Source organism: Glycine soja, chromosome 13 (genome assembly GCF_004193775.1).
Source record: "Glycine soja cultivar W05 chromosome 13, ASM419377v2, whole genome shotgun sequence".
Classification (NCBI taxonomy): Eukaryota; Viridiplantae; Streptophyta; class Magnoliopsida; order Fabales; family Fabaceae; genus Glycine; species Glycine soja.
In genome coordinates this window covers 17,110,964-17,122,595 of record NC_041014.1, presented here as the reverse complement: position 1 = coordinate 17,122,595, position 11,632 = coordinate 17,110,964, and the positions used below count along the sequence as shown (strand labels likewise).

Genomic DNA, 11,632 nt, shown 5'->3' with positions numbered 1-11,632 from the left:
TACATAATATAGTATAAAAACTGTTTTTTTTTTAATGAAATTTTATTTATTAAAAATTATGTTTAGGCATTTTTCATTTTTGTTAGTATGGTAACCATCGCAGACGTATCAGTTTTATATTGCTTGAGGGTGTGTTTGAACACTCGTTTGTTATCTTAAAACTTATTTTTAGAGCTCCAAACTCATGATGACGTCATGTTTGAGTTCTTAAAAATTAACTCTACGATTTAGGTTTGGATCCGAAGTACTTTTGATTTTTATATTTTCAATAAAAATATAAAGTAAAAGTTACTATGGATTGATATCATCCAAATAAATTTATTTGAATAATATCAGCATATTTTTGAACAAAAATTGTCTAAACTTAAATCATGCTATGGTAAATTATTTTTTTATTATCAAAATTTAAGTTTATAACATATTTTTATTCAAACTTATGTTTTTAAATTTTAATTTAAACATACACTAAATGATTATAGAAAAAATTTAGTATTAAATAGTGGATGGGATCTTTTTCTGATCACATTTATGTAGAATTATTATAATATCCCGAAACAATATATAATGAACATAACATGACTCTAGATAATATATTTAAAAAAAACTTGGGATAATAAAAATTTCTTTTACTGAAAAGGGATAATATAAATTTTATAGTAACGGCATCAGCTTGTATGTGTGGCAATTATGTGTGGCAAATAATAAACAAACATATAAAAATATATTTGTCTGAGCACTTACCCTTGAATGATTTTATTAATTGTCATGTTTTGTTTTACATATCTCTTTGCAGGTCAAGAATGGTTCCACCACTCAGTTTCTCCATTATATCCAAAATCTTTCTTCTTGGGGTGATAGGGTAAAGGCACTTGCTTCGCTTGCTTTTAAAATCACACTTGTCAAAGACCTTTTATTATAAGAATGGCTGTTAATCAATTCTGGTCCTAGGAATCTTATGATAATTTGTGGTTCTTGTTTTGTATTTTGATGGCCATGTGTTGCAGCAAGTTTTATAGCGGAAAAAATATAATAAACAAAGAAGGAGAGATAATACATACACGGATAAAATAAAATGATTTTATTCTAAATCAAATTATTCTAAACAGCAATACAATAAATAATAAATTAAAAGTAAAACAAAAATTAATCACATAATAAGATTTTAGCAAAATAGAAAATTAAAATTGACTTATTCATGAAGTATAAGAATAATTTATTGACTAAGCTAATCCATAACTGAAACAAAGAAAAACAAACAAAATATATCGCTATAAAAGTAATTTAAACAAATTTAAATACTCCTCCTTATTTTAGGAACTACAAATTCCAATTTTTTGTCTTAAGAGTTCAAATTTATTGACAAACAATAACTTATAAGTATTATAAAAAAAGAAGACAGTTATGGTATTATCAAAAAATAAATTCCATATGTATTATCACAATATTCGGTTTATAAGTATACTTTGAGCGTGGTAGTCTCAATTCTGTGTTTTCTTGATGCAAAAAAATCAAAGAGATAGACAAAAAAATCAAAAGTCAAAACAAGAAGGAATTAATTATTTAAAATTTCAAATGGGTTACTCAATTTAGTTTTGCTAAGGGTGGACCAGACTTGAAAATGTTTTTTTAGTAGTACTTCCATGTTTACCAATAAAATAAAATCACATACCAATTCCATTATTAGTTCTAAAGATTTGAAAAGATAGATTGAGACTTCCTATTTAAATTACATTTTTCTATTCTAATATGTCCCTACCAAGTTGCAATCTAAGCAATTCTGTCACCATGTCCAAAATGATGTCACCTACTTTAATTCGGGTATCTATATCTCGTGCCTAATCTGTTGTTGCCAACACACAGAAACTAGTTCTTATCAAAAGATTACTTATCTAGTGATTTAAGAATTTCAAAAGAATTCGTTTTTTTTTCCAACCCTTTTAGTTAGATTGGGTGGTATATTGAGTAAAAGTTGAAGTAGAAAATCCATATCAATTCAATAGACAAAACTTGAAGCTAAAATTGTAGGCAAAACCTATGAAGAAAATTTGTAGAACACATAGTGTAAACATCAAGGACGATTGTTTGGTAAGAAGAAAAGAAATAAGGTGGATGAAAATAGAAAATATAAATAAAAACAGGTAAAAAATAAAATAGAAATAAAAATATTTAACTTAAGAAAAAATAAGAAAAGAAATAAGTAGGCGAATGAAAAAATAAGTGAGAAATAAAAAAATAATTGGGCTATTTCTCTTTCACCAAACAAATTCCTAGGATAAACATCAACCAGAATTTAATAATTGCACAAAAGATTCCGTTCACATTGCATTACTTTTTTCTAAAGAAAAATAGCTTTTGTTTATCATTTTCTCCTTTTCTCTAGTAGAAAGAATATATATAATATGTTTTGTTCCTACTAAAAAAAGTATAATGCTGAAAATAGCAAGCAATCATACAGAAAATTGGCAAATTTTTTACTTTTCAAAATAACACTGTTCTCACTTTTATATCAACAATGCAATTTTTTTTCTTTTTTTTTTATCCCGTAAACTATTTTTCCGCATTTCTTTCTCTTCCTTTTCAATATTTCTCTTTGTTGTAGAAATTATTGTGAGAGTGTGAAGTGGGGATAACATTATAAATTTTCAACTCTTTTAAAGTATCCATCGAATAATAGAAATAATTATAAATGTCGTTATCATAAAAAAAATTATAAATGTCATTGATAGTTTGTCTTGTGTTATTGATGTCATTAACGTTTGTACAAATTGTAAATATTTCATTGTTTTTGTTAGTTTCATGCATAGAAATATGAATTTGATAGGAAATATGAATTTGATAATAATAACACCCACGGTATAACACTCCACTTCTTTACTTAAAAAAATATAAGGTTTTTATAATTAAATAAATAAGGAAAAATAATATTATTAATTAAAATAATCGTTTGAAGAAAAATAAAAAAGATATTTTATTTATTCATTTGATAAGAAATAAAATAAAGTTATTTTTTATAAAATAAATAAAGAAAGAAAAATAGAATACATAAAAGGCCTAGGGTACTCTAACTATAAGTCACTTATTACCTTTTACGACGTTTATACGCTCTCTTACTCTCAAATTACTTTTTCCTTCTTCCTTTCTCAAAATCTTTCTTTTTCTCGCATACACTTAAACATGTCTCAATAAAACGACGATCCTGGACTCGATAACCGTTGGATCGTCATGAAATTTGAAAGCGTGGTTTGGAACTTATTTTCACACACCCATCGTTGGGATTTTCAAGATAACGTTTGTGGTGGAAGAAATGTTCCTCACATTGAGCTTTCTCTTTTTTCGTAGACACCCAAATTTATCCCAGTAAAACTACGATCCCAGACTCGTCAACCATTGGATCGTCGTGAAATTTCGACACCATCTTTGGATCCCATTTTCTCACATTCTCACCATTGGGATTTGAGAAATAATGTTTTTGCATATAGAAATTAGTCTCATACGTTGACAGTAAAATAGAGGCTACAATCTTTTTCCCTTCTCTCTAACGCTTGGAAACCCTAACAAAACAAATAGAAAAAAGCTTGAGAAATTTTAGGGAACTGCTAGAGACATCACTATCACTACTGGACTACACACGTGAGCCCGCTTAGAGGTAAAAGATGAGTTTATCGCAATTGTGGTTAGAATGAACATATGTAGGGATCCTTAGGAAATCAAATTGTGGTTTATTTTGGGATGTTTATCGTATTGTAATTCTTCATGTATGATTATAATTATGAGATTGCAATATTGAGATCAAGAAATTGTGATTAAAATTGTGTGTAAGTGATAAATTGAATATGTGATGAATTGTGAGATAACATGTTGCTTTGATATCATAACATTGTTATTGGGATTGAGTATAAGTGCAAAGTTGAACATGAGTTGATTTGTGAGATACACATAAACATGTGATGGTGGATTGTGACGTTGTGATATGTTAAAGTTGTGGACATGAAATTTGATTGTGATAAGTGTGTGGTTAACACTTAATGTGTTAATACTTGTGTTGTGAGATGTGAATTATACAATAATCTAGATGGTGTTTACCTTGATAAAAGTGTTTATGCGTAATGTTAAAGGAAAAGTGTAGGATTCCTAGTTAGGAACCTAAAATGTTAAATTGTAGTGCAATGTGTTAAAGCTGTTTGAAACACGAATGAGAGATTGTGTGTATTGTATAATTTATGAGCAGTATTTGCGTGCAAAAGTTGTTTTAGGAGTTGGACCTGAATCAGGAAGGTGAGACTCTAATAGATTCTTTGGAGTCTAGGCTTTAGGGGTAAAGACACTTGGTTTGAGTGCCCCTTTAAGCCTATGTTGATTCCATATGGTTGGAGCATTCTCACAGAACAGAGTGACCCTGACTGGTCACCTTATGATTTTACTTAGTGAGAATGACCTGACATACTCATTCTGTGATGTGTCTTGTTATGTACTCCTAAGTGTCCCAATGTGATTTTTCACTAACATGATACCACATTGCATGTAAGCTTGAGTCTTAGTATAACCATTGCATAACGTCTATTAATTGTTTATTATAAAATTGATGAGTGTTGTTACATCTTGATCCGAGTGTGTAATTCACATGTAATGTGATTGGTGATTGAAAAATGAATTTTCAATGATAAAATGGTGAAGTGACGTGGATTGTATTGAGTTGAGTTATGTTATAAATACTTCTATAATATATTTTGATCATGTCTTTGTTTATTTGTATTTTTTTAAAATGTGATAACTCATTCTATGATGATCTTGAATTTTGTGTTCGTGGGAGTAGATGACCAGGTGGATGACTTTAAAGAACCTCATGTTAGAGGACGTTGGGATACAATACTCTGATAGGATGTGACATTGGGGATGAATTTTTACTTTAATTGCATGATGTTATTTTAGTTTATTTTATCTCACTGATTTAACAAAATTTCTTTTGTAAACTTTGATGGTTGTTCTGAACCGGATATATTTTTAATAAGTTTTATTTTGTAATATTAAAACGAATGTGACCATTTCAATCACATGAGTTCCTTTATGTTAATTGAATAAAAATATTTTTGTTAATTCCGCATTTTTATATATTTTATTTATTTATATGTATGTCGGGTAAAGGATATCACACATGATACTGCATTTAAGTTGTATCCTTTAAAAATTTAACACACATAATTAAAACTTAAATTTGAGATAACTACAAAAAGGATCTAAATTAATTAGTTGAACATGATGGATGAGTGATTGTGAACTCTATGTTATTTGTCTTAAATTCGTATTAAATAAATTCGACACAAATGATTAAATTAAACTGAAACAATATATATATATATATATATATATATATATATATATATATATATATATATATATATATATATATATATATATATATATATATATATAAACTAGTCAAGTGTGTTTACTAGATTGGTGTGTCTCAAAAACTGAAGGCAAAACAGAGAAAGCTCTAGCTCTGAATGATGGATAGAAGGCACTGTTACAAGGATTTGCTGCCTTTGGTGGTGCTTGTTGCCAACGAATGCAACAACACAGGCTTGTTCACTCTCTTCAAAGCAGCCACACTGCAAGGGATGAGCAACTATGTCTTTGTCACCTATGCCTATTCTGTTGCCCTTCTTGTACTCCTTCCTGTCACTTTTTTCTACAGAAGGTTTGCTCCAAGTCTTAAACTAATAAACATGTTTCTGAGTTCTAACTTTGAGTAATTGATGTTTGTTTATCATGTCTCTTTGAAGATCAAGAGTGGTTCCTCCACTCAGTTTTTCCATCTTATCCAAAATTGCTCTTCTTGGAGTGATAGGGTAAGTAAGGACTCACAGTTTCTAAAGCCTTTTAGAATTGTTTCTCTTTTTTGTGTTGACTTTTGGATTTTGATGCAGGAGTTCATCTCAGATCTTGGGCTATGCTGGCATCCGTTATAGTTCTCCCACACTTTCCTCTGCAATCAGCAACCTCACTCCTGCATTCACCTTCATGCTTGCTGTCATTTGCAGGTTCGCTACCCTATCTTGAATTATACTATTTGACATTCTATTTTTGTTTTTTTTTTTTGCTTTTATGTTTAGTTTTCATTTTTCTATTTGACTAGTTGACTTGAGGACAATATATGCATCATACATAAGAGTTTTTTTTTTGTTTTTTTTATAGTATCAACTATCAACAAATCGGAATTCATATTAGGCATTACTTTTAAGGTAAATACTCTAAAAGTCAACTAATTTACTGATTGGATGACACTCTAAACTTTAGTAAAATAGACAATTTACACTTAAAATAATGTATCAAGCTTACTTCATATCTTTAAAGAAAAGGAAAAAATAAAATTTTTATATTAGTATATGGCAGAAGTACAACTCCTGGCCGAGCTGTTTCATTATTGAGAATGTGAACCCCACATTGACTTTACCCTTTTGGTGATTGGTATATAATTTCAAAAAAACAGAGGAAAGTATATAGTGTTTGATATACTTTTTCTATCATACTTCGTTATTGAGTAAAGTGGTTTTCATTAGAGAGTGGAACCAGTATTTCTTTCTAAATGAAACTGACACTAAGTTCATCCAATAATAGTGTACTAAAGAAAAGGGATTTGATTTCAGTAGAAAGTGCGTAAAGGAAGAAAGTAACAATGTGCATCTAATCAATTTAAACTAGAATACCTCATAGATTTAACTCAAGTCAAGGATGAATGCACTTTTATTTTCCTTACTTTAAAGAATGCATGGAGTATGTATAAGAATATGAGTTCAATTAGAAAGCACTGACAGTCTACAAATTTTTACTTTTGACATTCAATCATAGATTGTAAACTGTTGATTATAATAACTACTTATTAGTAATCAATTTTAATTTTACTAACAGGCACATTCTTATTTTGTTTTTTCTTTCCCTATTACCACCACAAATTAAGGATGGAAAAGATAGCTGTAAAACGTAGAACAACCCAAGCTAAGATATTGGGCAGCATAATATCAATATTAGGTGCATTTGTTGTGACTTTCTACAAAGGCCAATCGATCATCATAGCAGATAATTCCCCTTCCATTCAACTTCCACAATCAAATGGCATTCTTACTTCAGTGGATAGAAATTGGGTCATTGGTGGCCTTCTGCTCACAGCTTGCAATATACTACTTACTGTATGGTTCGTTTACCAGGTATATATTTGTTGTTGTTGTGTATGGGAATGAGTAAACCACTGATCCTTAAAGAGTTATCTTCTCTCCTAAATGGTCTTTAAAGTAAAGCAAATTACATAAATAGTCTCAAAGTATTAGAAATCATGCTAAAACAAATTTTGGTCTTGAATATTAAAAAAAAAAACTTTCAAATACGTTTCATTTCATGTTAGAGAAGAAATTCTGAGCTAAAACAACTTTTGGTAGCTTTTACGTTGGATCAAAAGTTTTATACTGAGTTTTACTCCTAACCGATTTTTATAATAAAAACATTCAAACATAAATTACACCACTTCAAAATCAATTTTAATCAAAACCAATTTTACAAAATCAATTCCATTCAAAATCAATTTTGTCAATGCTGATTCAAACACGTACTTAGGGATGGGATTAAATTCATGAATATTCAATATTTTGGGGATTACTTTAAGTAGTTTTATTATTTGGAGACTATTTGGAAGAGAAGGTAATAGTTGAGGACGAAATTTATAGTTTATTCGTATGGAAATAGTCAATAAGGTGGTACTCAAATAATTTTAAATTCTGATATTCATTTTACAGGTTGAAATCTTGAAGGAGTTCCCGGATGAACTAACTATGGTCTTCTTTTACAACTTGTGTGCAGCCATTGTAGCCTCAATTATAGGCTTATTAGGGGAGAAAAACTCAAGTGCTTGGAAAATAAGACCAGATATATCACTGATCTCTATTGTTTGCACTGTAAGATACCCCTGAAATTTTTTGCTGTACTTCACCTAAAAAATACACTTAGGTTAATACAATTTGGTGATGAATGATGATACATTTTGTGATTAGGGAATATTTAACAAGTTCCTGAGTAGTGCAATATATGCATGGGGAATACACTTAAAGGGCCCTGTATATGTAGCAATGTTCAAGCCTCTCTCAATTGTTATTGCGGTTGCCATGGGTGTTATGTTCCTTGGTGATTCTCTATATGTTGGAAGGTTAGTATTTCTTCTTTCACATTTGGTTCTTCTTTAGATCATGGTGAAGTAATTAGGAAAATTTAGATAAATAAAACAATTGTCAGTCCCCTATCTTGTACCTGTTATGCATGATTATCCAGTGTTAAACCAAACAAAAATGGATTCGAAAAAATCTAAACTTAAGTTTGGCCGGTGGTAAATTGGTTAGTCATTAAAAAAGTGAACAATGCTCCCTTAATTCATTGTCAACTAGACAATGTGGAAGTGCTAGTCCCCATATTTCCCTAACCAAAAATTTATAACTACCAATGAAGCTAAGCTAAGTCTTTTTATACAGAATCGCTACATCTATAGAAACAGTTAAAACAGCTAATATCAGCCATGTGACCTCTTTATCTTATTCATCAATCATTCTCCAACTGGAGCTAGCCACTTTTGGTAATTTGAATACTCGTTTGTTATTTTCCATGTTCTGCAGTCTGCACGGATCAAAATGCTGTTCTAATTAGCACTTAATTAATGTCATTAAAACCCTTTGAATGTTCCAAACAGTCATGCAATCACTTTGAATTCCTACTGCTTCTGATGCATATCTGATATAGAAAAGAAGATAAGCAATTTCAATGATACAGTATTTGGCCTTATCATTTGCATAACATTCTTCCTGCATTCTGCAGTATAATTGGAGCCACAATAATATCAATTGGGTTTTATACTGTGATGTGGGGCAAAGCAACTGAACAGAAGGAAGAGGAGGAGGAGGAGGAAAATGTTGGTAGCCAGGAATCGTCAATTACTGAGAACATTCCTCTTTTGCAAAGCTATATAACTGTAAATTCTACGAAGAAAATAGATGGAAATGTATAGACCACCAACTACAGAGAAATGAGAATTTTCCTCTTCTGCAAAGCTACAAAATTGTAAATTCTGAATAGAAGACAGGTGGAGGTGTATAGAAGACAAATATAAACTGTTTGCACCTCTTTAGTCTTGGCATTGTAGAAAATCTTAGAGACCATTTTTTATCACAGAACAGCATATTGTTGTGAAGGTCCTTTGGTTTCATTGTTCCCTGAGTGGCCTAGTTGTTACCCCTTTGCAAGACAGTGTATGGAAGATTTTCAGCAGTGGTTCACTAGATTTATGGCAATGAATGGGAATGCATTTAGTAAAATTTCTTTGTTCTATGCCTTCATCAAGAAGCAAGGTTTTTGATAAATAGCCAGCTGTTAAAGTAAAGAAAACAATGAAACTATGCCTTATTTCCTTACCCCTCCTCTTTGCCAACCCAATTTCCACTTCTCTCAAGTGTGCATCTTCTACTTCTGCGATCTGCTATGGAACTGTGAGGCAGCTAGAAGAAATATATATGCCACTGTGTTTCATGTTTTCAAGTCATCAGATCAGACATTGCTAAAGTTATTGAATGTGCTGCAGAAATATCTGAAGTTGCTGCTGGGGTAGTGCAGGACATATATGAAGAAAGGGGTATTTAAAATTTCACATGCAGTACTTGTCTAAGCTTCATAAAGGAGCTGAAGAACAGGAAAATAATTAGAAAATCACAGTAGTTGTTCATCTATTTCATTTCATTTCCCAAATGTCTCCAGAACTTTCTAGAAATTATAGATAGGCAGTGTGTATGTGTGTGTAAAATCTGATTTGTATTATAGTATTTGAGTAACATTGGTAAGTTAATTTATAGAAGGCTGATGATGATGTAATTAAGATGTCACCAATTTTATTAAGATTAAAATAGTAATTGTACAGAATTAACTCTTACTAAATACATATCCAAATTCTAAATATCTCTCAGTAAATACATATCCAAATGTCTCAAGGATTTTATATTGGTGAGATAAGGTTGTTATTTTTGTTGTTGTTGTCTGTTGATAAACAAAAAGGAAAAAAAGTGAAGGCTTAATGGAAGGAACCCTGATACAACAGTAAGGAAACTGTATTATAACCTGATTGTTGTTGTTTTTTGTTTTTTTTTTTTTGACAAAAGAGGTTGTGGCAGAAACTAATGGTTGATGCAATCTCGACTAGGTTGGCACCACAGCAACCACCAGCAAAGCTCTGCACAGACCGAATGCATTAATCAAAAGATAGAAGAAAAGACCATACAAGGAACCAGGGGGGTTAAAGAACCAAACCCTTGGAAGAAAGGCGAAGCTCTAACTAAACCAGTAATAAGGGAGAGCCTGTCTATCCTATACAAAAAAACTTTGTAATAAAAGCGGGTATAAAATCCCACCAGCAAAAAGTGTCTATAGAAGTCCTGTGAGAAGCTAACCTATCTGCACAAGTGTTTCCCTCACGGTAAATATGTCCCGCAATAAAAGTCATCGATTTTGTTAGTTGCACAGCATTTATCCACCTGTTTTTGATCTGCCAAGGAACAATTCTGTGATTTTGGAAGGCTTGCACCACAAGGCTGGAGTTATATTCCAGCCACAACTTTGACCACCCTTTGTCATAGGCAATCTCTATTGCTGTAATAGCTGCCATGATTTCTGCAAACAAGGCATGCTTGATGCCTTATATTAAAAGCAAAACAACCCATCATCCCACAGCCTGCCATGCCCGGGGATCCTCTGGCCACTCCATCCGTGTTACACTTAACCATTCCTTGAAAGGAGGGTACCAAGTGACCTGCATAATTTGCACTTTTCTAGGGTGGCAGATCACACCTAACTCTTTCAACTTGTTAAACTCATCAATTGATGAGAACATGGAGCTCTTTGAAAGGTCACCAGCAAGCTCTGATTGTTGTTGGTTCTGTAGGAATGCAAGAATCTTTCAAAATGAGATGTCCTCAGTGCAATCTATTTGTCATGAAATTAAGAACCATGTTGCTGATATAGTTCATTATAGCAAAGATCTTTAGCCTTATAAGAATAATTCTTATTGTTGGAAATCCTTGGGTTGGAAACCTCCTAATTCTTATTGGATCAAGGCTAATGCTGATGGCTCTGTTAAGAATGATGGTTATATGGCAGCATGTAGGGGTGTTTTGAGAAATAGTCAAGACTTTTGGGTTGCTGGATTTGTTAGAAATCTTGGGGCATGTAGTGTTCTAATGGCCGAGCTTCATGGTATTGCTATTATTCTTCAAATAGCTTGGGATAATAATATAAGGAAGATATGTGTTGGAATCTGATTATGAAGCTAGTGTTGCTCTTCTTAATCAACCCTTAATTCAAACTCATCATTATGCAGTTATTCTTAGGAAGATTCATCAGTTCCTGCAGTTTGAGTGGGAGGTGTCTATCTCCCATACTTACAGAGAAGCAAACAGAGTTGCTGATGGTTTAGCTAACTTGAGTCACTCTTTCAATCCTGACACTTATCTTTTCCATGGCCCTCCTCCCAATTTAGTTTATGTTTCTAGCTTGAACCTCCTTCTAATAAGAAAAAAAAAGAAGAAAAAAGTTATCAATTAAAATTGTATGA

The 11,632-nt window shown here is 31.5% G+C and overlaps 1 protein-coding gene across 3 annotated transcripts; it reads left to right on the top strand.

Moving 5' to 3' along the window:
- Positions 1-5,454: 5,454 nt before the first annotated feature.
- Positions 5,455-9,973, top strand: LOC114381251 (WAT1-related protein At3g28050-like). Of its 3 annotated transcripts, XM_028340466.1 has the most exons (7): positions 5,455-5,698; positions 5,784-5,849; positions 5,928-6,041; positions 6,959-7,205; positions 7,788-7,946; positions 8,043-8,194; positions 8,854-9,973. In XM_028340466.1, exons 1-7 carry the CDS (start codon positions 5,505-5,507, stop codon positions 9,041-9,043), a joined length of 1,122 nt encoding a protein of 373 aa, XP_028196267.1. In that variant the 5' UTR covers positions 5,455-5,504; the 3' UTR covers positions 9,044-9,973. The 3 variants fall into 3 exon arrangements, with proteins under 3 accessions (XP_028196267.1, XP_028196269.1, XP_028196270.1); XM_028340468.1 differs by lacking the exon at positions 5,784-5,849; XM_028340469.1 differs by lacking the exon at positions 5,784-5,849 and having other exon boundaries at positions 5,483-5,698; positions 6,910-7,205.
- The last annotated feature ends 1,659 nt before the right edge of the window (positions 9,974-11,632 follow it).

What these genes read in the sequence shown, in the direction of transcription:
- LOC114381251 (XM_028340466.1), top strand. Translation starts at nt 5,505, where the DNA reads ATGATGGATAGAAGGCACTGTTACAAGGATTTGCTGCCTTTGGTGGTG. An exon ending in GTCACTTTTTTCTACAGAAG is followed by an intron (nt 5,699 to 5,783) that starts GTTTGCTCCAAG and finishes GTCTCTTTGAAG; the next exon opens with ATCAAGAGTGGTTCCTCCAC. An exon ending in GCTCTTCTTGGAGTGATAGG is followed by an intron (nt 5,850 to 5,927) that starts GTAAGTAAGGAC and finishes ATTTTGATGCAG; the next exon opens with GAGTTCATCTCAGATCTTGG.